The sequence below is a fragment of the Rhipicephalus sanguineus genome, chromosome 4 (genome assembly GCF_013339695.2).
Source record: "Rhipicephalus sanguineus isolate Rsan-2018 chromosome 4, BIME_Rsan_1.4, whole genome shotgun sequence".
NCBI classification, from domain to species: Eukaryota; Metazoa; Arthropoda; class Arachnida; order Ixodida; family Ixodidae; genus Rhipicephalus; species Rhipicephalus sanguineus.
The window spans coordinates 70,363,743-70,391,129 of NC_051179.1; the positions used below are offsets into that span (position 1 = coordinate 70,363,743).

The following is a 27,387-nucleotide window of genomic DNA, read 5'->3' on the forward strand; positions in this document are numbered from 1 at the left end:
ACCAACGATGGGCAACCTGCCAAGAGTAGCAACAGCACGTTGCCGCCGCCGCCTCCACGCCGTGACCGACCGAACAGCCGGCCGGCATCGGAGGGAGAAAAAAAGCCGCACTTGTTTTGGGTCCGAGCGGCGTGAAAGTAACCTGACCCGCTGCCCTAAGAACGGAAAGACGTGGCACCCCCTTTTTATGTGAACCCAGGTTATAATGGAAGGTGGCGTCTCTACCCTCGAAACTGCTGTGTTGTGCTGCTGTTATAGAGGTTAGCCTTCGCATACCAAGATGAGTGCCTTTCCTTGACACAAAGAAGCTCCAGTATTTCAATATTTCAAAGATTCATTTATCTTGTAGAAGATGTCATGTTTGCAGCAAGAATATGTCATGTTTAAAGCTTATGCTTCAAACATGACTTGCCATGGCAGGAAACGAAACAGCCAACAAGAAAGCACTGTCACCTTTTGTCCTGCTGACTATGTGGATAAAAGCTAAGCATCAGCACGTTTCATGTGCAGCAGAAGAGCACACCACTTATTTCTTTTTTTCTCCTTCTCCCTCTAACAAATTTTCTAAAAATTACTGGCAAGAGATGCTAGTACTAGTAAATTCTCACAGTTCGAAGTGATTTACTGAGGATGTGGACATTACTCACTACAAACTCCTATAATGTGTTAAGTAATTAATGTAGTTTTGATAATTAACATTTTATCTGATCAGCGGTAGTGTTGCAAGGGCAGAATGAAAGTAAGTGCTTGAAGCTCCCATATCAATTTCATGTCAATTTCATGTCACGTTCATGTCAATTTCCCATCGAATCTCACGACTACCACTAGTTTTAAGACAATGGAACTTGAATTCGTCTGCAGTTCATGTGCACCCCATTTGGTTCTGGTTTGCAGTGTCAGAGATAGGCTTCGCGAGAAAATAATAAGCGTAATTAACACCTACATATTTCACAGCACACTACTTTAAAACTGATCTAAAATGGCGGCTAATAAAAACTTCAGCAATTATCTGAGAGGAGACTGCGATTTGCCACACAAACAATCTCAGCCTCTTGCATGAAGTAATTAGGTTGAAGTCAAAGAATCACACTAATTAAAACCGACCTGCAAATGATGTTGAAATCTGTTCGAACTAGTAAGAACATTTTGAGCAAGCACTGCATTCGGAGGTAGCCAATTTGACATGTGCAAGTGGACTTCAGCTCAGCGTGCATATAAAAGATGACAACTCATGTTGAAGCACTGCATGTGGAGGTAGCCAATTTGACATGCGCAAGCAGACTTCAGCTCAGCGTGCATGTAAAAGATGAAAACAACTCACGTTGAAGTCTGAAAGCGATGCCATCAAGTCATCAAGTTCCTTGGTTGCAGAGGATGCAGTAGGAGTTGGGGTGGCATAGCTGCGTGGTGGCTTGGGGCTCTGCGGCGTCTTTGGACTGCAATGGCATGATAACAGGGCTACATGTGCTATTGGTTCACTTATATTGCTGGCTCCTAAAGAGATCATTGAAGTTTGACCATTAAAGGGGTACCGACACCAATTTTCGATGGTGAATTTACACTGCTATACAAATCTCCTTCCTGTGTACATAGACGGCCCTGAGCAAGTGCGAAGCTCAGTGAATGCTGGTAGGTTTATTTATTTTGACATTAATGTCGATTTTTGCACGGTGCACCCAGTGGCATCTACACTACCATGACGCCAGGCAACAGTGTCAATTCTGGTGACTTCAAGCTCCAGTATGGCTAGATGTGATGACGTCAGGTACCAAAACATTTAATATGGCAGCTTGTGCGTCACCAACAAAGCCACCGAGTGAAGCGGCCATGGAAACGTCACGATATCTTGCGTGGGTACAGTAGGAACCAAAACGAGCGTTTAAAAACATACTGCAATTACTTTTACGGGATGCACTCACACTTGCCAGCACATTTTCTAGGCTCCTGAGGGCTTGGCCTTTCATGTCAGTACCCCTTTAACTCTTTCATGCACAGAAAACTTCTGGCAGGAAACAGTTTCATGCTAAAAACAGTGTATTCTTTTTGAGAAAATGATTTTCTCACAAGCAAAAAAAAAAATTGGCACCTTTAGTTCAAAAGTTATGAGGTGGTCACCTCAGGTGACTACCATGCAGTAAGGGTCTAACCAGTCCGTTTCGGTGGAAGGCTGCAAAACAGTGCTTTTTTCCCTGCAGGAGCACGGGGACATTATAAGTACCACACATCCATCTCAATCTTGAAGGCTCATTAAAGTATTTTGCGAAACTTCTCCTCTAAGCACCAATAAAAAAATAATATATTACCAGCCTTCTAAGACACTTCATGCACGGTGGTCACTCTAGGTGACCACCAACTTCAGCGACACAGTGCTCTGTGCTGACTGAGTACAGCTCTTAAATTCTGGATTCCTTGGTATTAGCTATTTATACAACGTGTTGTCCTAAGCTATCAACATAATAAGAACGGGATATACTATCATTTCTGTGAAAATATCTCGATATCTCGTGTCCATCGTGTAGCGCGCCTTGAAGACGACGGCAGCCGGATGAAAACAGACGTAACCTGTAACATTGAAGCCCAAACGAAGTGGCATCACCTCTGTCACTATGTTGAAAGCTTTAGAAACGTGCCGTATAAAAATTTGATGCGAGGGGCTGGTGTGCTTCAAGAGAAAAACAACGAAGAAAAGGTGGCTACCTGGGGTGACCACCGTGCCAGAAAGAGTTAAAACATGAGTTATATTTAGCATTCATGTAGAACATGTTATCAAAGCAGAAAAGTAGTGCATGACCTTAGCTTGTAAGGGACACATGTGTCTGGTCTACTCAAGCCACTGACACTGCCTCCAAACAATGGTACTTGCTTGCTAGCAAGCCAATGGCCGAAGCTTTCACTTTTCAACTGCCCACAACACTGAAACGGGCACTCAAAAGAAACAGATCAGAATGCTAAGTTAATGCCTTCAGATCATTCTGTTGCTCTCTGGCAGAAAATAAAGAATAATTGTTTCATTTCGAGAAAAAAATGAAGAGCAAACTCTTTTTTTTTTGCATCCGAGTCATAAAATGAAGCGGAAATGTCCCAGATGTCAAGGTGTCATAGCTTATTTACTTTTGTTTGCACAAAGAGCATCGAAAAGTACCTGGCTGAGGTTTATCTTTCAATTTCATCTCTGGAACAACAAATAAAGAGCTATTCAACGTTGGCCTGATGCTGCCAAAATCTATGCTGCCGCAAGAAGCTGTTACAAACAATTCAAGTTGGCATCAGCATCTTTTCTTTTATTTCTAGGTCTTTCCTGGCATAACCAGTCCTCATATAAGGCATGTTCTGTTGCTCTGCGAGCAAAACCCACATTGTAGGGTTCTCTTCAGCATGTGCTTATAGTGCCATTAAAGTGGAAATACATTAAAGGGCCTCTCGTTACGCACACTACCAAATTTGCTTATGTCCTGGAGGTTGTAAGGCACCATTTGTTTTGGAAACATTTTAGTGGAAGAATTTTTCAAATATGGATAAATTGGAGATCTCAGAGAAAGGCCTTTGTCTTGCAGTGAACATAAAAATAGGCTGATTATTACTATTATTATTATTATTATTATTATTGTTGTTATTATTATTATTGGACCAGTTAGAAGGAACTGAACAGTCCTGTTACCATGGCAACATGGCAGTGTGGAACACAGTGCTGTAAAGCTGCCCTACACTTCACAGGAAACAGCTACGTTGATGGACGGTATAAAACAAGTTCTTTTTTTTCTATCTCTGTGCTTGCACTAATTTCCTACACTATGATTATCCGAACACTGAGTGCTGCTATTTGTGCACCTTATGCACACAAAAATACGTCATACAGTGAGATGAATGTCTATGAAATACCTTCTTAATACTCACTAGTGATTACTACATTGAGGATTCTGCACCCATCTTAGGTCCAGATACAGTTAAAAACTTATTTGCAATCTGTGCATAACATAACACATTTGTCACGTTCACTCTCAATCAAACGAAGCTCCCCCACGAGAATGTCACGGGAAATGACCCGATTCTCCAGTGCCACTTGCAATTGCCAAAAATAACAACCTCACTGGCACAACACCAAGATAATACATCTATTTGGCACTATAAAAGTGAGACATCTAGTGTCAGTCGTGTCACTTTTTGACGGGTGATGGCTGGAAGAATGCGCTACTGCCCTGGATTGCAGTGCCCGTAAGTGTGGCCGTCAGACTGAGTGCCTCCAACTAACTTGGATGAAAATAGGAACGCCGCGCAGCGTAAGACCTTCAGTTGGCATTCATTCAACAACAAGTGCTCGATAAAAGTAGCAAGTCACATGCTGTACACAACACCGAAGACAATGCCAATTTTTCTTATCATGCTTGTTCATACATCTGAAACACAAATGAAATGAAGCAATAGGTTGTTCTTGTAGCTGGAAAATACATCAGCAGGTAGCAATAATTTTTCAGCTGCATTGTCTGAAGATGTGAGTTGTGTATGTTAAACTACTAAATCTTGAAACAAAAAAAGGGGGGAAAATACTAATGCAGCAATTTGTTTTTATAGTCAAAACAAAAAAATTCAAGACTCAGTAATGCTATTTTAAAAGTAAAACATGTGAAGTGTGTTAACACCTTACAAAACACTTTCAGCTTTATTGCCCGAGGAATTCGGTGAGTTACGAACATTGAGAAAATAAATCAAGGAAATAATAATGAAAGAAAAAAAAAACCTATCCTAATAAAGAAAACTGGCTTTTGTAAATTCTTCTGATAACACTCTTTTGACAGTGCTACATTGCTCGGAGGTCACCTCGTCACCAAAAGGCATGTGAGGAAAGCGTTTCCTTTTGTTGCAAGCTACCCCGATTCTATGTAAAAAAATAAAGTAAATTTGGCAACCTGTCAGGCTGGCTTCAAAGAAGCCATCCCCAGCCTCTATAAGTAGTTTTCTCAGCCTAAACATCATCATTCCCAAACTCTGCATCCAGGAAGCTATTTGAGATTTTACAAGCGAAGCCTAGAGAAACAAAGCAGCAAACAAAAAAAGAAATGGGGGGGGGGGGGGGCTCCACACAGCTACTTTCACAGCCGCCTTTGAGTGGCGTAGCCAACGCAAAACACATTACGCAGCCACCCGCCGTTGGCACCACAACAGCTGCGAGAGACGCGTAAACCGGCGCCCACCTTCCTTCATGGCAAAACAACGCGACAGAAAACAAACCGAGGTGAATGTGCCGTGTGCAAAGTGGGAGAAAAAAAAAAGCAAGAAAAAAGAAGAAGAGGAGAAGGAGGAAGTAGTGCCAAAAAAAGATACGCCCCTCCATTCCCTCCCCCCGCGAACGGCTCCCTCCCGGTAATTTCTCTTTTTACTTGATGCCTTCCGCCGACGTTGCCGGGTGCCCTAAACCCAGTTCGGGATCGGGGCGCCGGGCCTCGCTCCATAACTGCCAACCAACAAGCGTCTGACCTCCACCTCACTCCAGTGCCGTGCGCAACATGGGACAAGACCCACTTCGAAGCGGCGGGCTTGGCACGTGGAGCCCCCCTTCCCCCCCTTAACCACTCCTTTCTGTGGCGAGTTAAAGCGGCTTGCCGTCATCGTGACAACGTGAGAGAAGTGACAGAACAAACAGATCCACAGTGGAGCCATCAATGTGGCCGAGTGCGCGTTTAGAGAAACAAACCTTCAGAGGAAACGCGGCTGAGGCAAGCAACTGAAACGAGGTTTACAGACGTTGGCTGACTAGTAAATAGAAAGAAAGAAAGAAAGAGAAAAGGTATTCCTATATTTAACTAGACCAATGCTCCTTACCAGCGACACCTAAAAAAAAGAAATTGTCGCTTTCGTCGAAACACCTCTCTGGTTTTTCTGCGAGGTCTTAAGAAACATGGTGAAAAAAAAAAACAGGACTAAGGGTGTGTGGTGGAACACGTAGTGCAAAAGCCTACTGGTGAAGGACGGTTTGGTGCAGCAAAAAGTGACACCAAGTTCATACTTCACACAGAGCAGGGTTGAAAACGGGGCTCAAAGTGACACCAGATCTATCTGTCCAACTGTGAATGTTTACATTAGTGGTAGTTACAAGCTTGAGACAGGGTTCATCGCATTCATTTATCTGCCAGCCTTCACTGTTGCACATGATGATCGTTACACCATTGTACCACTGTCGTCAAGTCATTACTGTGTCATTGCCAGGTGATAAGTCTTGAGCGAATATATAGCTTTTTTTTGTCTGAAATGAAGTTTGAGCAAATGGTAATTAGTATAGAAAAATTTAGAAGTAAATTCAAATACTAGCAGGATTTGAATAGTAGCAAGGTGCAAGTTATAACTTACAAGTGGTAAAATATGCGGCTATCTAAAATTTGCCAAAATCAGCCCATACAAGCCCGTATAACACACTTTTTATCTTTAAAAAAAGTTAATTGTGGTGCAAGTTATATGTACAGTCGCGCTCAATATGACTTGCAACACGGAAGCACATGGCCTCACAAGTTCAAAGACTGTGCATGGCTTCCACTAGCCCTTATTTCCACAACTAAATGCTGTTCTCACTCAGGGATGATTCCAAATAAGAAAATCTCATTTAGTTGATGAAATGAAACCAACTTGAAGCCATGTGCAACCTTTGAACTCATGAGGCCACACGCTCCCGTGTTGCAAGTCATATTGAGCGTTACTGTACACTTAACCTTAAAGTGTGCCTTTGCAGCAGCACACATTTATCCTGAATGGGCAGTTTCACGGCATAGCGGCGCCACACTGCAGTGAAACAACCTTATCAAGTGGGTTACATGCGTCTATTCCTTTGTTTTGAATACTTTGAAATTTCGGAAATTTTAAATTCGAGTTGAAGGAAAAGAGGGCAACCAGGTTTGGTGCCCTTCACCGCCCTCTGTGCACACCTATGATTCCGAGCTTGACAGAGCAAGCACTCATGGCAAATTTTGTCGCTACCAACACCACCCACAGCTCGTTATGCAGTCAACAGATTATAAAAACGTATGCTTACCGGCATTAAAAAAATGTCATAACTTCAGCACGAGCAGTGTTTAAGAGACGCAAGCTTACCAAGGTACTATACTGTTTCATTTGTTATCCCCGTCGAGGGACACCACTTAATTTTCTGTGAGTGTAACACAATTTTATCGGGACCAATAATGCCACTGCACATTGCCTGCACATTACAGGGTGTTTCAGCTAAAAAGCACCAAGTATTAAAAAATTAAACATAGGTGCTACGCATCTCCAATTAGTGCAGTATTGTTCTGAGCCATATAGAGCGCGTCAGAATATTTTTTCCAATCCGCCAAGCTCGGTAATTAACAAAGATTGCTTAATGAATTTTTAAAATAGTAACTCTAGAGAAATGTTTTCCCTACAAAAGTTGTAGCGCTTGTTCAGAAACATCGAATTTTTTAATCTGTGCTAAGATAACTCCCCTGCTTAATTTTTTTCCGGCCTTTCTTTAAAGCGCGCGAATTTAAAAAAAATAGCACGTGACTGTCGCCTAACGCGCGGCGCTTTTAGTGCCCTCAAATGTAAGTTGAACGAATTATCAAAGGCTGCTCCGCGCACGAAGGTCGATTGAGCAGGCTGCCGGTGACTGCGATGGACGCTAAATGATGATAGAGGCGTACCATCCAAAAAAAAAAAAAAAAAAGATCTACGAAAGAGCTGCCGTCACGTGTGAGTGCATCTTTTATCTCGGTCCTGCACCACGCTGTCACCCTCGCCCCTTCCTATGTGTTTCTTCATTGGTGCGAAAAAAATGCCTGCCTACGGTCTCATGTAGCATTTGCTCCGTGGCTGCCGCTTTTTTGTTCAAGAATTTTTATTTGTTGTTGTTGAAACGGTATGCTCATTTTGTCGCTTAACGTCCATCGCAGTCACCGATAACCTGTTACACCGATCTTCGTGCACGAAGCAGCCTTTGATAATTCGTTCAACTTACATTTGAGGGCACTGAAAGCGCCGCGCGTTTGGCGGCAGTCACGTGGTATTTTTTAAAATTCGCGCGTTTTAAAGAAAGGCCGGAAAAAAATTAAGCAGGGGAGTTATCTTAACACAGATTGAAGAATTCGATGTTTCTGAACGAGCGCTACAACTTTTGTATTGAAAACTGTTCTCTAGAGTTATTATTTAAAAAGTTCATTAAGCAATCTTTGTTAATTGCCGAGCTTGGCGGATCGAAAAAAATATTCTGACGTGCTCTATATGGCGCAGAACAATATTGCGTTAATTGCAGACGCGTAGCAAGTATGCTTAATTTTTTATTACTTGGTGCTTTTTAGCTGAAACACCCTGTATAATACTGCACTTCTGTTTGACCGACAGTAAAGAAGCATGTAAAAGTTTCTGACAGTAACTTATGGTTTTGCTATTGCAAAACAATCTCTTTTTCCTCTTTGGCTTAGTGTTAAAGCCAGGAAATATTCCATTAAGAAAGACACATAGAAACAACATCAAGAAACCTCGCCCCAGCTCACTATGGTGTGAATTTTAACAGTGCCTATTCGAGTTTAGGAAATTGTTTATCGGCAAACAAGGATTACCTTGCGTTATGGATAAACCGAAGATACAGCCTTGCAAAGCTTGAGAATTTTTCCTGCACCAAAAATATGCAATGATGAGGTTCTGGCATGAAATATAACAAATTGAAGTTTGGCCTTTTGCTTTATTACTAGTACAGTCACGCTCAATATGACTTGCAACACGGGAGCGTGTGGCCTTACGAGTTTAAAGACTTAGCATTCCTTCCACTACTCCTTATGTCTACAACTAAACGCTGTTCTCTTACTGGGGGATGTTCCCAAATAAGAAAATAATATTAAGTTACAGAAATGAAGCAAGTTCATTAAACTTGTGAGGCCAGGCGCTCCCATGTTGCAAGTCATATTGAGCGCGACTGTAGATGATCTATCTAACCGTAAAATTAATACATAATATTAAAAAAATATGAGTCTTTATGCGACTTACTGTCCCACTTTACATATTGCCCATCAAAATAGCAGTTCTAACCTCTGTGAAACAAGAATGCAGCTTGGGAACATGTGAGAAAGTGATAATATTTTTAACGTGAGAAAGAATAACATCACACGCTTCACTCTTCCCTTCCCACCCCCTTCCCCACCCTCTAAAAAATAATAAATAAAATGAAAGATTTTGCCACGTGCACGCAATGCGCACTATTCTTAGCAAAAGCCAGAGCACTGGACCTCTGCCTATGCATGTGCCAAAAATGCTGCTTGTGCCTCGTCAACACTTGGGCAATAATGACGCAACTAGCCAGCCAAAAAAACTAAGAACACCCTCAAAAAAATATGAAATATATACAGAAAAAGCTGCCAGCGCAGCACACGGTTATGTCCCCAAATGAAGAATTTTTTATATTTTGTGTTCTGTACATGCCCATGTTTTCAAAAGCAACAGCTTTTCAACAATATAGGAATAATGTCAGAACATGTGATAACTTTGCCCCTCTAAACAACTGACCAGAGAGAAGCCAACTGGCAGCAAAAGTGACTGAGAAATGCTTTGCATACTAGAATGACACATTTTAGTTGCTGAGGATTAATGGAAATAAACAAAGAAGAAATCTTTCTGCAACAGTGTGCCTCTTTGCAATTTGTTCTTAGGCCTAATACGACCAAACTGTTAGGCCTAGGGAGCAGGGAGAGGGTGCGAGGAATGATGCAGAGGCCACACGTGGTGTGAATTTGTGTTATGTGAAACATTTTGCAAGAAGAAGTAGCTGGCATTTTAGCTTTCTTTTGGATATTTCAGACTCCTTGCGATGAGTACAAAATGCAATGTGCAATAAATGTTGTGTAAGGCAAGTACTTCTTTTCCCTGACTAAGTTCTGCTTTAGCACTCCTACTTGCATCTCATAAACAGACTGTTGACAGTTACCATATGCAACAACCATTTTCAGCACTTCGCTGCCACTGTGACTTTGCGCTGCTGCCCGTAGCACGCAAGAAAAAAACATAACATAAGATAACTAACAGCTTTAAGCAGAATGCATTCACTATATACTGAATATTCATTATAATACATAACCTAAGATAACTAACAACTCTGAGAAAAATACATTCATTATATTGAATATTCATTATAACACATAACCTAAGATAACTAACAACTCTGAGAAAAATGCATTCATTATATTGAATATTCATTATAACAGTAGATGGAGGAACAAGCATAAATAATCAGCAAGCAGAAAAATTTATTCACTTTAAGAAGCTGCTGCGATGTTTTGAAGTGCTGATGTAACGAACTACCATGTAACAATATCTTTGACATAACAATGTATTCGATGTAAGAGTGGCAGTTGCTAGCCATGGCTTCCGACCATACGCTCACAGATCTCGAAGGCAACAAGCTGGTGAGGGCATTGTTGAACGAAGGCAATGAGGGGCATACATATCGGCTCAGAGTAAGGTGCCTCAATTATCCCCCCATTTCCTTCAAAAAAGGGAAAGGAAGAAAATGTGGGCAGCCAAGCGCATTATATTACACACTCTGTGCATCGTAGTTACATATATGTGTCAAGCGGGTTTGATGAACATAGCAATTGGTCTCATACCACCCTTCGGCAACACCCAAAGTTTTGATGGCAAGCTATGAAAGCAGAATGGGCAAAATAGCTTCGCTTACATCGATTATTACAGTGTGCGGGATGTGCGCTTATTTCAGCTTTATGCATGCTGTACAGCCATTGTAAAGAGGCCTTTGTCGGAGCGGCATGGCTGTAAATGTGGTTGCGCACTCTCGTGTGCACATGAAATCACACATTCGTTGCAGCAAGGATGTAATGTGCAGCGACATCACATAATTCTGTAGGTGCTCTATGCCATCTTCTCTTGTTTTTTTCCTTGTTCTGTTTGAGCCACAAGTTGTTCAGTAAAGGGGCCCCACAACACTTTTTGAGCATGGTCAGAAAACGCTGCCGATCGGTAGACGAGGCTCCTGAGAGCATGTGAGCCAAACATTATAGCGCAGCACGTGGCCTAGAAATTACAATTAAGTCTCCAAGTCAGCTAGAGATCGCTCGCTCTTCTCTCCACAAATGATGCCATAAACCCTATGTCCCTGGACATTGGCTGATTTGAGCATCGTGAGCTGCATAGTTACCGTGGCCGCCGTGGGATGGCGCGACATGCCCGTGCGCTCGCGATCCAACTGAAAGTAAGCCACGCGTTCGAAGAAAAAAAAGACACGAAAGTGCTCAAAGTCATGGCGTGCGCATGATGTAACTTCTTTCCCTTGTGCCATCCCTCCCTGCTTAGCTTCCAGCGTGCTCATTGGGACGAGAGAGAAAGCGCTTACAGTGTGCTACAAATCCCTGTAACTCTCCTCGTACTTGGCGAATTCTAAAAATTTTTGCAGCAGTCGATCCGTGAGGCAATAAACTCTTTTACTGAAGCCGTTCGAAGATTACTTTTAAATGTGTTGCAGGGCCCCTTTAAGAGAAGAGAGCCATTAACCAGTACACCAATAGCAGTATCCCAGCTCTCTCCTGGAGCCACTACAAAGGGAGAGGGCGGTAGGAGGAGAGGAGGGCAATCTAACCAGAGCCCTTCACTGCAGCATCAATATCTTCAGACGCCCCGACGCTCTCGGATGACAACACCTGCTGAGAGGCATGGCTACTCGCTTACACACACTACGATGTTGCAGAGACCTGTCTTCAACAGAGCCTACTTCTGTACCTTTACACTATCACCCATTGCCTATCTTCACAACTTCTGGAATAGTTCTGAACATTCAGTAAAGTTTGACAAAATATTTATTTACTGGTGCAGATGCTGTAGCAAGAATTCCTATGCTTATTTGAATCAGCTCGCACCAAATGTTTTTAAATCTGATACTAACAGCAAATAACGCACCCCACAACATACTTGGACCAGAGCACAAATCCTCTGAATTGGCGATGAAATTACAGCTGCCAAGCACTGACCACAAAAATGGGCAGTAGAGCCCAATAAAGCTATTTACATTAAAGAAGTACGGACACAAAATTTTGAAGGCGAGATAACCTGTGAGGTTGATTTGTGTGAACACACACATAGCACCTACATAATATCAGCACCAAATACAACCTAAAACATATTTAAAGTCAATCTTAAAGTGTGTGCCAAGCAACTGCATGCAATATGGATCACCTTGCGACATCGAAATCAACTTCGTTCAAGTGTAAACAACAAACAAACATCTACGTCATGAGTTTGTGCCGGCTACCATGCTCCTTGTGTGCGCTCTCTCCTGCAGTTGTAAATGCAGTGCTCACGTAATACCACGCACAGTGTGCATGGCAAGTGCATAATTGTTTTGTATGCTCACATGGCCAGCTCTGTGTCTACCAACAAACCCCACCACGTCCTGTCTCTCTCAGCACTCTCTGAAACTGAAGCTGCGACTGGGCACTATACAAACATCTCTAAACAATTAACAATCATGCAAACTATCGGTCGAGTAGACAAGGTTTCCAGCTGTGATAGGTGGGTCGTTGAGTACTTGTTGCAACGGAAAAAAACAAGATGTAAAATTTTCGTGTCAGTGCTCCTTCAAAGGGGCCCTGCAACACTTTTTCAGCATGCTTAGGAAACGCTGCCGATCAGTAGTCGAGGCTTCAAAGAACGTGTGAGCCAAACATTATAGTGCAGCACACAGCCTGGAAATAACGAATTCTCAAAATCAGCCAGAAATCGCTCACTCTTCTCTAGACAAAGGATGACATAAACCGAAATCACTGCACCATCAACGCAAAGCCCACAGCCATCGGCTGATTTGAGAATCATGCGCTGCACAGTTACCGTGGCCGCCTCAAGACGCTGCAGTGCGCCCTCCTGCGCACTCGCGATTACACTGAAAGTAAGCTGCGCATTCAAAAAGAAAAAATGTAAAGGAAGTGCTCAAGGTGATGATGCATGCTGACGAAAGGATGTAGCTTCTTGCCCCCTTGTACGCTCGCTGGTGTGAAAGGAGCAAGTAACCACTTAAAGCATGCAACAGATCCCTGTAACTCCACTCGTACTTGAAAGAGTCTAAAAATTTTTGCGGCAGTTGATTTGCAAGGCGATAAACTCCTTTAATGAAGCCATTCGATCATAGGCGGAGAGTTTTCATTTTACCGGAGGGGGCGGGGGCCCGACTTGCTCTTCCACATTCCTGTCTCACTCTCCCTATATATATATATATATATATATATATATATATATATATATATATATATATATATATAGAGAGAGAGAGAGAGAGAGAGAGAGAGAGACAGACAGAGAGAGAGAGAGAGGAGTCCAACTTCCAAATTAAAGAATTTAAAGTAACTTTAGTCTCTTAGGTGCCCGCGATATCATAATGAAGATCTGTAAGTGGAAGGCCCTAGATTTATTTTTCAATTTACACAAAGACATCGATCCACCCCGTAACTCTTGGAAGCGAAAAAGGTCGCGCAGGCGACCTTTTACGTTGACTCGTTGACTGCGTCGCGTAAAAGAGATTCACGCAATGCATGGGGTTAGGCTTTACTTTGTTAAAATATGCGCCACACAGGAGAGAGTAGGCTAACGCTATCACGGGAAGCTTTAATTATATGCCAGTTAGTTCAGTTCAAGATGGCCGAAAGTAATTCTGAGACGTGCACTGCGGCTGGCTTCGCTTGTCGTAACGGGGCTGCGGGCGTTTCACTTGGTTCACGACAGCTGCAATGCACAGAGTATATAGTGTGGGTAGCACTCGAGCGCTGGCAATTTCTGTGGCAATATGTAACGAAGGTTACATTGCTACAACTGCGGATAGTCAAAACTTCAAACATAGCTGGCGTTGCCCGAACACGAGGCTGCGCTCAGCGAATTAGGCAGTATCGTAATCGCCGGTGAATTTTTTAATTTGTCATAGCTTAAGTCGTCGCTTCAGTTGTTCATCAGCACAACATATTCTGCACGTAAAATTCCGTTTGAGGGGCATTTTCCATTGAATGTTTGACTTGTCACTGGCCCATGTGCCGAACTTTAAATGGCTGAAATGAAAAAGAAGCGGGCATAAACAGCCTCCTGTGAAATAGCTGCCAGACAGGACGACCCGGAGACCTAAGCCAAGCTCTTAAAGATATACCCTGGGCTGGCGCCAGGGGGGGCTCTGCCCCCCCATGAGGCAGTCCGGGGGGGGCCCAAGCCCCCCAGCCCCCCCGTACTCTCCGCCTATGCATTCGATAATAACTTGGAAAAACATTGCAGGGCTCCTTTAAGTGATGAGATGGGTCATCTAGGACTTGTGCCTAGTGTCTGAATGTACTAGTCATCTTTCTTTTGAACAACAGATATCGCAGCAGATATGATGCCTTCCACTCACACTCCTCGACTTGGCTGTGGAACGGCACTCTGAAGGTCATCGAGGAGGTTCTCCATCGCAGGCTCCATCTCGTAAGAACGTGGCGAAGAGGGCGGCCGATACCGAACTGGTGAAGACGGCGAGAGGGACCTCCCATTCGGCACGTGCGAGACCTCGCGAGTGGTGGTAACCTCGGTAACTGCAAAGGCAGAAAGGAGAGGAGGAAAAAAAAGGATAAGTTTAAATAAGGTGTGCCTAGCACTGTTTCTGAAAGATTACATAACAAGGGAATGGCTTGGTGAATGACTGCTCACTCATCCAAACCAAAGGCTTTTTTCATGAAATCCTCACTGACATGCATCGAACACGAATCATCACCACGAGAAAATCCCATCCTATGGAGCTTTCATTTCATTGCTATCACATGAGCTGTGCGCAATGGCACTGGCATTTCTTATGTAGCTTGGAAGGCGGGAAGCTGTTCTACCTGGCACAAGCCTTCACTTGCTGTTAGCTTCAAGACTTTACACTAATTCATGCATGGTAATTTGCAATAGTTATATATGATTACGATTGTAGACACACCGACATACTGCTTCACATGTTGACAGTTGCATTGAGAAAAAAATGCTTCCAATAATGTTCTGTGCAGCCCAAATACTTTGAATTTAAGTGGCACAGTTCAAATGATGTAGAATATATGCTAATATGTCTGTGGTACATCATCTATGTAGAAAATCGCTCATGTTTGCACAACTGCCCAATGCACGAGTGCAAAGTGCAAATGAGAAAAAGCAGATTCATGGCAGTTCAGTGTACAAAGCAGAACCACTTTTGTACATAATGCTTGTCAAAACAGCTAACGCAATCATATTTTAGAAGAAATTATATTAAAGATGTACAATCCTTCACGATACAAGGACAGTCTGTAACGTCGATGACTTATATTAGCCTGAGAGGGCTAGTGGAAAGGTTACAGGTATAAAGACTGCATAATGAATATATTTCACCTTGCACAAAGCAGCACCGTATTGTTGAATCAGCTACTGTAAATGAACATTAACATAAAGCTTTCATTCTATAATTTTTTTAACCTACGGAACAAAGCTCAAAACCCTCTAAACTCCAAAACTGATACTATTCAGAAATATTGGAGCACCCCGAGTAATCTACTATAAAATATCATGGTATATCATTACTATAAAATATCAACAACTGGTGCTGGAATGCCCACACTGTGAGCAAAACAATCAAGACAAAGCTTCACGACCGCTACAAGCCATTGAAGAAACGTGCGAGGAAACAATGACAGCAGAGACCTTGGAAAATCAGCGAAGTCTAGTGGACCAGACATGAGGTGTAACTTTAGCCAACGGCTTTCTGGACTGAGAAAGGTGCCCACCTTATGTGAAGAAAGAACATTACCTCACTGGTTCTTGCAATAAACTTTTATTCCTCCTCCTGTTCTACAAAGACAAGGTGACCTAACCAAAAAGAGTACACAGACCCTTTGCAACACTACAGGCTAACCCTCACCCCAGTCTAACAAGAGAAGAGGCAGTAAACTTCATGAAACTGCGAGGAAATAATTACATCACTGCATCCTACTGCACCAAATTTCACCGACTAAGCACTCATACAACCTAAGCAAGTATGGTATGGGGATGCGTACAAAGACCTGGCACCATAGGCACCCGAAAAATAACCGAACAGTGGGAGACTAAACTACCAGACCAAGACCCAAAGAATCAGTGCAGCCTGATAGAACGGGATGAGAGACGGTCATGGCCCGCAGTTACCTGGGCTAAGGAAACCACCCACCTAAGGTACACACTGCGCTTGCGCAGAATAAAAGCTTATGCTCTCTCTCTTTCTGCTATGAACCTGTTTTGGTTAGAATACCAATGATGTGCCTTCCAACACTGGACTATTCAAGAGATGCAATCATCCCAGCCAGCACACGTGAGTGCAACCGAAAGTGCATCAAGAGCTCTAGTATTTATGAGCAACGACATCAGACAATAACCTCAGTGGCACCGAGTTCCACATTTCAAGACCAATTCTACGATCAAACTCATACATGTTATGAGGGTTTTCCAACTTGCTAAGTGCCATCCTCTTACGTACGAGAGTTGTTTGGTAGAGTTTTGCAACTTCAAGGATACTCCTATGAGGTGCCAGAAGTGAACACAGTACGGAAGAAGACAATGCTTAGTGATCTCTCTTGCAGAATGGGCTCTATCTTGTATGCCTGCCTTCGAGTGCTGTACATATGTCGTAAAATATTGTGCGACACCTTTTCTCGCCATAACAATATGTATCAGTACTTATTTATCTGCTAGCATCATCATCAGCAAATATCTACATCACTGTTATCAACCTCACTTTTAGCCTGTTTGTGAAAACTAAGAATTGCGCAGACATTTGCAGAGGTTTCGCGACGCACGAGGCACCGCAGAGAGGACGATGTCAACCGTTGCCCAACACTTCATCACACGTCCCTGACCGTGCAGCGGCTGGTGCCAAGGCACTCGGCGTTTCAACTGGTCAGAAGCTAGACGTTATTAAGAGCGCACTTCTGCACGAAAAGAAAGACAACACACGCTGCTGCCAAAATTATTTTTAGCTACACATCCGCACGACGCGCACTACAGAAAGGTGAGGAATGACACTGGAAGGGACAAGTGGAACAAATAGCACTGCCACATTAGTGACACCAGATGACTGGTAAGATCGGGAGGCTAGAGAGCACTAGTGTCATAAGTAAAGGCGTTGCACTTCAGACCCTCCTCGCAGCCCTTGCCGACAGATTTGAAGAATAACACGCAGCTACGAGGGTCCGAGATGACATGTTTATCGAGAAGACTTTGTTGATTCGACTCTCGCCAATTCAATCCCAAATGAAGTTCCTGGCTGGCACCCACACATTTTAAGATTTGTTACTTGGATCATGAAATTGGCAGCATTGTCAAATAACAATGATCATATGCTGAAAATGCACATTTTTATCAGTTCATGCAGGTTTCAAAATGACACGCTGAAATCTGTAAAGTATGTAACATCACCACTAGGGCCTGTTGGTAGATCATCTTGAATTTAGAATGGTGTAACATGAGATAGGGTCAGAAGGGGATGCGTGCAGATTTGTTGTATTGTGAACCGTGGCGTCAATGTGTTAATGGTGGTGCTGTACAGAACAGTGCTGTGAAAACACTACTGGTGCACTCCTGAACTAAATTAAGAAAAAGAATTTATAAGTAACCATATTTTCATATGTACAGTGGTGCTCCAGCCAGTTTGTGATTTGCAGCAATTTTTGGAGCAGGAAAAAAAAACGTGTTTTGGAGCAGCGAAAATAGTGTTTGGGATCACTTGGAGCAGTACAATGGTAAGCATGCTGCTATTTAGTGCAGATTTATATTATTGTATGAAGAGGAAATTCTACTCCAATGTAAACAAGGAGCCAAGGCTAACAGTCAGAGAGCAGCCATCAATCAGGCTCTTCTTCACATAAAATAATGCCATATATTGGCTCCACTGCAGTATACCACATGCGTGTACAGTGAAGCATTAGTAACAAGTGCAGTCATGGCAGACACATGCAACTGTCATTCGAAACAGAAAAATCAACAAACCAGAAAACCTGCAGCCTAACCATTAATCTAAAAAATAATGAAGAAAGAAATTCGTTGTGAACAAGAAATTTCTGTTTGTGATTTCTGTTTGGCAGCAGGTTTACGGGGCTCGAATAATTAACACTGTCTGGACAATGTATGAAAACCATGTAGATGGTACTGGACGGCTTCATCACAATGCATATTTTATATTGATGCAAAGCATGTCTGAAAGATACTGAGATGGTGGTTCATGAAGAAGATGGGAGTTAGGAAAGGGGCTCTCAATCCTGGTTCTGTGAAGGGCTTTCTAGGGTTCCTTGAGTGCTCAGACTAATGTGACAGCATTTACCCTCATTTAAATTACAAAATTTACTGATCTAGAGGAGAAAATTCCCATTAAATTTTGAGTTTAGCGTTACCATTGCATACCGCATCTACACTTTGGTTGTCTGTGACCAGTGAGAGACCGACACTGCAGAAGTGCTCAAGACTCATTGTCGTGCGATTTGCAGAGATCCACTGGCCACCCGAGTGCTTTTAATTCATGCTTGCAAGCATAATTTGTAACATGTAAGCATGAATCAATAGGGAAGTTTTGCATGCTAAGAGCCACTTGTCTACCTCTTGTGAGCGATTGGTGACGATATTGGCTGTCTAAAGCATCCTCTATAATGGACATGCGAGGGCTGTCACGTGTTATTTGTGGCTCATGGTGTGTTGGTGTCTGCATGGCTCAGCTTCTATGCACACTGATTTGTTACAGCACAACGTTGATTTCATAATAAAAATGCAGGACGAGCGCTTTTATGCATAAGAGCGGCACAGCTGCTTTGTGCAGCAAAAGGGCTATATGGGCATTAGCGTTACACGCGGCATACTTAGTGTTACACGCGGCATATCGATGAACATTCCAAGGTGCACTTGAGTGACTTGACAGACAACCCTTTTCTTTTGCAAAAAACTAGATAAAGCTTTGCACTTCTAACACTTTGTTTGCGTGAAGACACTGTTTACAGTGCGGGGTGCCTAGAACGGTTAGCCACATCCAGCCTGCGCTATATTACAATGTGCACAGTGGGCTTGAAAATAAAGAAGGTAAAAAGATTGTCTGTATATCAGCAACGGTTCTTCATAAAAAGGCAATGACATCCATATACTACAGACAACCTGCTGAAAATGCAGACAAAGCAGCACTTGTGGTTGGGTTAGGCTGATCCAAATGGGTCTCCATGCTTTAATGAAAAGAGCACATTGGTAGAAAGAGGGATTCCACGGCAACCTGGAAAAGCTGTTGAGGTGTTTGGGGCCAGGTTAAAATATTTAGGCCCCAAATGCCCCACTGCTGTGTAAGCAGGGCAGGGAACAATGAACTTTGGCACATTAAGCAGAAGCTACAAGCAGAAAATTGTTAGTCTAATGGCACAGTTGGACCACTGATGTAGTATAACTGGTGGATGTAAAACTATTGTATGTGTGTATACAACTTTTTTCAGTCCGTGTCTTGTTCGTGCTTCTTTGTTGCTCTGTACAGTAACACAAGTTGACAACAGCCCTACATGCTCCTTCGGTGTTCTATTCCTTGGCTTACCACCGTGTAGCAACACAAATTTTCACAAAATCAAGGCATGGGGATATGCGATTCCTTAGCAATTTTTATAGGGTGGACCAACGCACTTAGCATCTTTTATTAATTTGGGTTGATCAACTTGTGTGGTGGGGAACGTCTTTCCCATGCCTTTTTCTGTTGCTATGTAATACTACTAGGCAATGTAGGACCTCAATGCTGCACAACTTCGTGCTTGTGTATATACTTTATTATTTATTTGTAAAACTGAACTTCTTAAACTAGTGCAGCACTTTCTCAGACTTTCTCTGCGTTAACAAGAGGTTATTGGTCTGCATATTGAAACAGCTGGATTTTCAGCTTTTTTCTTTAGTGATATTTACTGACTAAAAGTTTCATGTTTCCTCTTCAGTTGTAATTTCCTGTGAAATGTTCTGCAATCTATTTCCTTGTTTCTTGTTGTTGTTGTTTTTTTTTGTAGGAAAGTGCTCCTACGGGCTTTTTCTCTTTTTCTTTTTTTTTTTTCAAACTATGGCATTTCAAAGATGACGTGCTACAGGCACTGATTATGTTTTCGTGTAGACACTTTCGCTACTGAACAAAGTGTGATAACAGCTTTGAGGTAGAACCAGCAAAATGTTCCCCAATCAATAACCACGCAAATCGGGTTGCAGTGTTCTTAACAATGTCCCGACAAAAGTTCCCAGGAAGCAACTGACATAAGGAGTACTGTAAAAAAAAATACTGTTAGCTTTTGTATACAGTGAAAAAGAAAGCTAAGGAAGGTGCTAACCCTGCCACACACAGCCATGATTAGACGAAACTAATAACTTCCCATGATTTCAACCCTGTGTGCAGCCACATTAGTCTGTCAAACCTTCATATCATAATGAACACTGTTGTAGTGAATTAGTGAATATAATGAAGTAAATACAAAATGTGGGAAGAGATTAGAGTGCATTACAGAACAAAGAGGGAAAGCCAACATCCTAACTGACATTAAGAAGAAAACGTGGACTTGGGCAGGTTACAAAATGCCAAGGACATATAACCAATGATCAGTTAGGGTAACAGAGATGGGAAATGCAGCCGAAGGCTGCAAAGCTGCAAAGGGTTGGATGGAGTGTGAAGAAATCAAGAAGTTCACAAGCAGAAAATGGAATCAGCTTGCACAAGATAGGGCAAATTTCGAGAACATTGGCAGAAACCTTCATCCTGCAGTGAACATAAAATAGGATGAAAATGATGACGATGGCTGCATCTAGAATTTAATTCTGAAATCATATATATATTGCAGGACCAGAAATTGTGTGATGACCTATTATAATCTTTAGTTGTGTAATATTTAGAAACTCAAAGGGGCAGAAAAAGCGCAAGAATGTGCCATTAAGATCTGTCATTCAATAGTAGTCACAAAATTGGCAACAATGTAAACAGTTTACTTATCTTTTTATCACATGAAATTTGAGCAAAGGTTTTCTATATAGGCCAATGCCGTTCACAATACCATTTTTCAGTGATAGGAGAAATATCACAGTTGAACCCAGTTTCACCCAATGCAAAAACATCTTCGTCGCCTTTATCCAATATTTGCTACTATAGCATGTATTCATAACGTAGTAATATAGGCAAGAAGACTTAATTTACTTCATTATGCCTAATAATTTGTTATGGCTGTGTTCACAATACTGAAATTCAATTGTACTGTTACTGCTATGCCCCGGTAAGCGGACAATGCAAACAAGGAAAAAATTCAGTATAAAGTGCCTTAAAATATATTTTCTAAACATTGCATTTCAGCAAGCCTTTCATAACTCACCTCAAAAAAAAAAAAGATCATGGGCTGTGCCAAAACTGTGATATGATTATCAGCCACGTCGCAGTGAGGGACTCTGGCCTGATTACAACCACATGCGGTTCATTAATGTACACCAAAATGCAAGTACGCAGGTGTTTTTCAGTTTTCCCTTGTAGAAATGAAGCTGCCAAGACTCGAAATCAAACACACATCCTCTAGCTCAGCAGTGCAGAATTCAAATGCAGAATTCAATCTTTGCAGCCATATCATTATGGAATACATTACCATTTGTCATAAAAATCCAGGAAACCCATAGATTTCGTCATCAACTGAAGAAATTTTGGCTATGTAGCATTCACTCTTCTGTATAACTGTTCTTTTTTTCCTCGACCTGTCATTCACTCTTAAAGCTGCTGCTTATTTTTTCTTTTTAATATTATTTTTACCTAGTTTCAATAACTGCTGATACACTGTTGTTTGTTGTCATCATCATTTGCTTATATCTGTACCGCATTATTTATAATTTTTTAATCGTACTAAGTTTGCTGCTGCTGTTGCCAATAAAACATTTATATTTATAGTGTACAGAAGGTCCAAATTCAGTTTATACTATGGGACCTCCTTCAGTATATCCTTATCTTGTACACTTTACTACGAATTGGCTATAAAAAATTGACTGATTGATTGGTTGATTGATTGAATGAGCAAATCTGCAGGAATCGAGCCCACATACTCTAGCATTAGCTGCTAAGCTGTCATGGTGGGTGTTTCACTTACACTGGCTGAAATGCTAACCTCTCTGTATTTTAATCTTTGCGTTTTTATAATACACTGCGTCAAACATGGCCAGGCATCACAAATAGCACTGCCTAGACTCACCTCTGCTCCTAGAAAGTGGAGGTGAAGGTGTGATTGGGGGTGGGAACTTGGCCGTATTCAGGTCTTCCAGGAGGTTGTCCAGCTCCGACAGGTTATTGGAAATGGGCGAGCGCCTCGGAGTTGGTGGACTGGCAGCCCCATCCAAGAGACGACGGCTGCGCGGTGATGTTGGTGAAGAAGTCCGATTCGTAGTTGTCGTTGTGACTTCCCGCACGATGTACTGGTTCTGGTAGATGGGCTGCAAGGGAAAACGCGACTTTTGAGACACTGTTACACGGTTCCCCGTGTGCTCAAAGTAAATAGAAACATGACGAACAGAAACACTAAACAGAAACACTTAGATTCATTTAGACTGGCCATTCTTTCTAAACTCCATTATGATTAATTTGATCTTTCTAGGCAATGCACAAATAACATTCCTTGCCATAATTTTATTACTTACACAATTTACACAATTTACAGCTCTTTCCACAGCCATATTACATGTATCACTTGCAATGCACTCCTTGGCCTCACCTGGCCCTTGCGCCATTAAATGCAATACGTAACTAATTTGGTAGATCAAGTTTATCAAAATTAAACTTAATAAAGGCCACACTTACATAGCTTTTTCTTTACATTCACCAACATGCTATTGTTAAGTCATAAATATTGAAGTATTTCCTTGAACTATTAAGTCATTATGGTGTAGGAATGTTTATGGAAATTGCAAGGCTGAAATCACATAAGTTTGAGCATGTTGATACTCCATTTCAGCATCTAGTGCATGACACAAGACAAGGACCGAAAGACAATAGAACGAAGACAGGCACTAACTTCCAACAAATTTAAATCTGTTGGAAGTTAGCGCCTGTCTTCATTCAGTTGTCACTCGGTCCTTGACTTGTGTTGTGTGCTAGGTGTTGAATTGCAAGGCTGAGTTGCTGGTTCTTCTATATAGTCATGTATTGATGAACAAATGAACTAAATCGAAGTGATCATATCCAAAATTCATGAATGCAATGGCAAGCTGGTTAGAAAGCTTTAGAGCAGAACTGCTGTCTTTCATCACCTTTGTCCCTAATGGCTAGGTGTCCCTCATGGCCAGTGATGTGATAGACCAAAGCCACTTGGGCGTAGCTAAAACCTCACTTTGGAGCAGCATAACAACCTCTGGAGCAGTTACCAAGCAAATATTTTCAGACGCAAATATTTCTCTCTAAGCTTGAACAGTTGTACTACACGTTTAACAAAATCAATTTATGTATAAATACATGCATCTTTACTTAGAATCCCCCCAAAAGATGAAATTAAATTACTGCTCGTCATTTTATGTGGGCAGCCCTAAGTTTCTTTGGAGTTGTGACCTCAAGGTACCTGCATTTTTCTGGAATCCACCTCATATTTCTCTAAGAATATGACTTTCCCTGGTGCTTCAGTTACAGTAATGGAAGCATAAATTTACCATGCATTCTGTTTACTATCCAGAAGAACTATTCTGATGACGTTCGTACTTTCAGAACAACCCAGGACTTCGCTGTATGGTGAATTGCCCGCCATTCTGCTTTATGGAGAGAGTTGTTAGGATCCTGGTTCATGGACGGTTAATAATTTACAGGGTTTAATAGTTGGTCCTTTGTGCCGGAATCTAATTTGTGCTCCATGAAATTTGTGGTAATGGGAGGCTTTGTATTTAAGTTCAGCAAGTCCTCAAACCCGAGCTGTTGCTGCGGTCGAGATAGAGATAATCCACAATTTGTTAATTTAATAAGATAATAAGTCAATGATGTAAAATGTGTATGCAAGTATAACAACACTAGAAGTCAATATATACTAATTCAATAGATACTAATTCTGGTTTAAAAATAAACTGGCACTGTAATCTTCAATCCTTCATAATCTGATTGAATAACGTCATTTGTAGTGCCATATTTTGACCGTTCGAACTACGAATCAGCAGAAAATATGCAAAAAAAAAACATCTTGAACAATACAAGCAGCTGTGCAGCTGTGCAGGCTCTTTTGCTCAATACATATGCCGCTCACATGTAGCAGGTATGAGCTACGCCAAGTGCTGAAGAATAAAGCTAGGCATTCAAGAAATTAAAGGCAAAGCTTTGCAACAAGTTGAGGAAGGCACGGGGAACTCACCGACGTCTTGTCCGAGGAGGGTTTGTAATCGTAGCGCTCGGTGGTGACGGTGTGGCTCATATTGTGGTCTTTTCCGAAGGCTCCTGGCCTGTTGATGCTCGAGTACATAGGCGACGAGCCGTTGCTGAGACTCGCCGTCGTCTGCTGCAGATCGGCGAGCAGGGCGTCTGTTTCAGGAAAAAAGAAAGAAAACGAGACATGACTTATTGATCGTATCATCGCGAAGCACGTGGTTATTATCATAAGTGCATAGCACTTTAGGGGCCCAGCTTGTCAACCATCCACAGTATCATGTCACATGGTCACGCAATGGTCAATACCGGCATGAAACAAGGCTAACGATGCGAAAAAGCAGTGCAAAATAAACTAACAATAAATATAATAATGATTAGGGTTTTACATCCCAAAACCAAGATATGATTATGAGGGACGCCGTAGTGGAGGGCTCCGGATCATCTGGTGTTCTTTGACATGCATTGAAATCGCACAGTACACGGGTCTCTAGCATTTCGCCTCCATCGAAATGCAACCGCCGCGGCCGGAATCAAAATAAACAAACAAGGTCTAAAATGAAATAAGCTACAGAAATAACCTTGAATTAATCGCAATAATTTACCTAAAATAGCGAAAAACGCTTCTGAAACATCCGGCTGATGACCGCGCCGCACAAGAGAGGGCGCCACCGCCTCGGCAAGCGCGCGCTTGCCAAGGGAATCGTTGGGTTGCCCGTGCTACGCACTTCCTCAGGTTTCAAGGTGGTGGAGCCGCATTAAGCGCAGGATTTAGAACTACACCAAGACCTACATTAGCGCAGGATTGGAGCAGAATCAACGCTACATTAAGCGCTGGATATAGAGTTTTTTTTTATATTATATATATCTGCAAGAGTCCAAGGGCCATCTCCTTACCTTCGCGTAGAGGGCGCGCGGCCCGCACCTGACACAAATATATCATAATAAGTTACGTCTTATGTAATCACACAAATCATGCCGCAGTCCGGCGGCTCAAAGAAAAGCTTTCGCGATATCTACTCTGCGCGGGCGCGCGTACCACACTGAAACATAGGTCTCCTATTCTTCTTTTTTGTTTTTGTTTTTTCCTCGCTTCTTGCCACATATTTATTCGGGGAAAGAAAGGCGAGGGAGCCAAGAAGGGATCGAAACTCCGTGCGGTGACTCACACACGACAGTACGCGCGGCGGGAACATAAACAGCGCGTGCACAACACTCATTCTTTCTCCGAGAAGACGGCGCGTTCCTTTCCGTTCCGAGGCGGTCGTCGAAGGAACACGCCTTTTCGCAAAACGACGACCCACGCGCCGAAGTCTCCGTTTTTCGTAACCGAAACCAACGCCAGAACTAAACATCTCACGCTGCAGTCGTGTGTATATATATAAACACGCGCAGAAATCCTCGTTCAACGCGCTGTAAAACTTCTTTCCTTGAGAAACGCGGCAGACTAAACTTTGCAAGCCACCCGCAAGTGCCACCATTGTGCAAGACATAACGGGATATACGACCGAATAAAGCTAGGCGTGGACCCATTAAACTGCGCAGTGACGGGTTCATCTTAAGAGACTGTACGTGCAAACACGAACACAAGAGAGCAGTCAAGACACCACAAACGCCGTAAATTGCAGTTAAAGAAGCCAAAAAGCAGGATTGTTCAGATACGTTGGAGAACATGGAAAATGGAGCACTAGAAATAAAGCTTAGAATAACACAGCTGCTGATGTAGTTGGTAGGTATTCCTGTTAAAAGACCGGGCGTGCGAACACGGACACAAGAGAGAAGTCAAGACGCCACAAACGCCGGCGATCGCGGTGTGTTGACTCTCTTGTGTTCGTGTTTGCACGCCCAGTCTTTTAGGATGAATACGTACGAACTATCTCAGATCTCTACCAACAAACGGGCTGGTTTTCTGAGCCATTTTCCCTATCCGTTCAGGGTAGCCGCACACGAAAGACGATCGCCAAGTCACCAGACGTCGTCGCGTTTAAATCTCGAAGCAGCCACATAATATTTACCGAGTAAGTGAATGATGCGCGCACAGCTGTCACAACATCCAGCTATGACCCAAATTCGGCGCCTCCTGTGCGTATACGGCGCACGATGCCGTAAATAAACAGCTTAAAAATCGGTTCACAGGAAGCGTATCCAGTGTCGGCCTCAGCGAAAATAAGTTTTCTCGCCCAAAATGAGAAAACATGGTACGGGAGGCACACCAGCGGCGGTTTCCAGTCTAGCGCGCCCATCCGATTTTGTTCCAAGTATATCGAAGTAGCGCGCGAGCGCGTTGGTGAAAGTCGTCCTAAAAACGAGCGAAACTTACCTCAAACTCCTATTTCGCGAGAATACCGGCTCCCGATCGCACGCCCGCGGCCAAAGTCGAAGTTTCTGCGGCCCCTTCAAAGTTATACAACACGCAAAGTCAAGAAGGGGAACCACCCATGCCAGACACAGGACCTCTCCAAAAACAGAGAAGCGCTAAATACAGCCGATGGGACGGCTGGCGCCATCTATAAGGAGTCGCCGCTAACAGGCGCGAATGGCGCTTATTTGAATGTTCTGTCGGGCTTCATCGAGTAGCCATGGTGAAAATACGTCGCTCATGTACCACGAGCAAAATACTTCGTGTGTGCAGCCTATGATGTTATGGACGAAGTTTGCCCAAGTCAGTAACCAAGTGGAAGATGTAATATCGTTCCCAAAGCGGTGGCTTAGTTCTTCCCGGCGGATATCCGATATGCACAATATTACAGAAACATGCAGGCAAATAATTTGAGTCATCAAAAGGCATGTGTGATGCGTAAGACAGCACAACAGCTATGTACTATAAGCAAAAACGAATATAAAAAAAGATTAAGCCCTCGATTTCTGATGTTTGGAAATCGTGACGAAGCTTCCAAATAGTACACACAAGACGAGGCATATTCGAAAAGTTCGGCTCGCGAAGATTAAGCGCAAACGCATCACGCGATAAAAATGAGGGCTTTAATGGGGTTTACTTCAAGATCGGCAAACGTAGTATTACTTAACTATGCCCCCTATTCGAA

The 27,387-nt window shown here is 42.6% G+C and overlaps 1 protein-coding gene across 9 annotated transcripts in view; it reads right to left on the reverse strand.

Moving 5' to 3' along the window:
* The window catches only part of LOC119390208 (paxillin), an 86,455-nt gene that overhangs the window by 14,074 nt on the left and 44,994 nt on the right, over positions 1-27,387 (reverse strand). For 4 of the 9 annotated variants that reach the window (XM_037657774.2, XM_037657772.2, XM_049414694.1 and 1 more), the window contains exons 2-5: positions 24,333-24,499; positions 22,203-22,440; positions 14,366-14,543; positions 1,322-1,436 (exon numbers count right to left, since the gene is read on the reverse strand). In XM_037657774.2, coding sequence (XP_037513702.1) covers positions 1,322-1,436; positions 14,366-14,543; positions 22,203-22,440; positions 24,333-24,499 — 698 coding nt within the window. Of the gene's footprint in view, positions 1-1,321; positions 1,437-14,365; positions 14,544-22,202; positions 22,441-24,332; positions 24,500-25,240; positions 25,389-27,387 lie in introns of those variants that run through there. The other 5 variants (XM_049414695.1, XM_049414696.1, XM_049414698.1 and 2 more) reach the window with 2 other exon arrangements.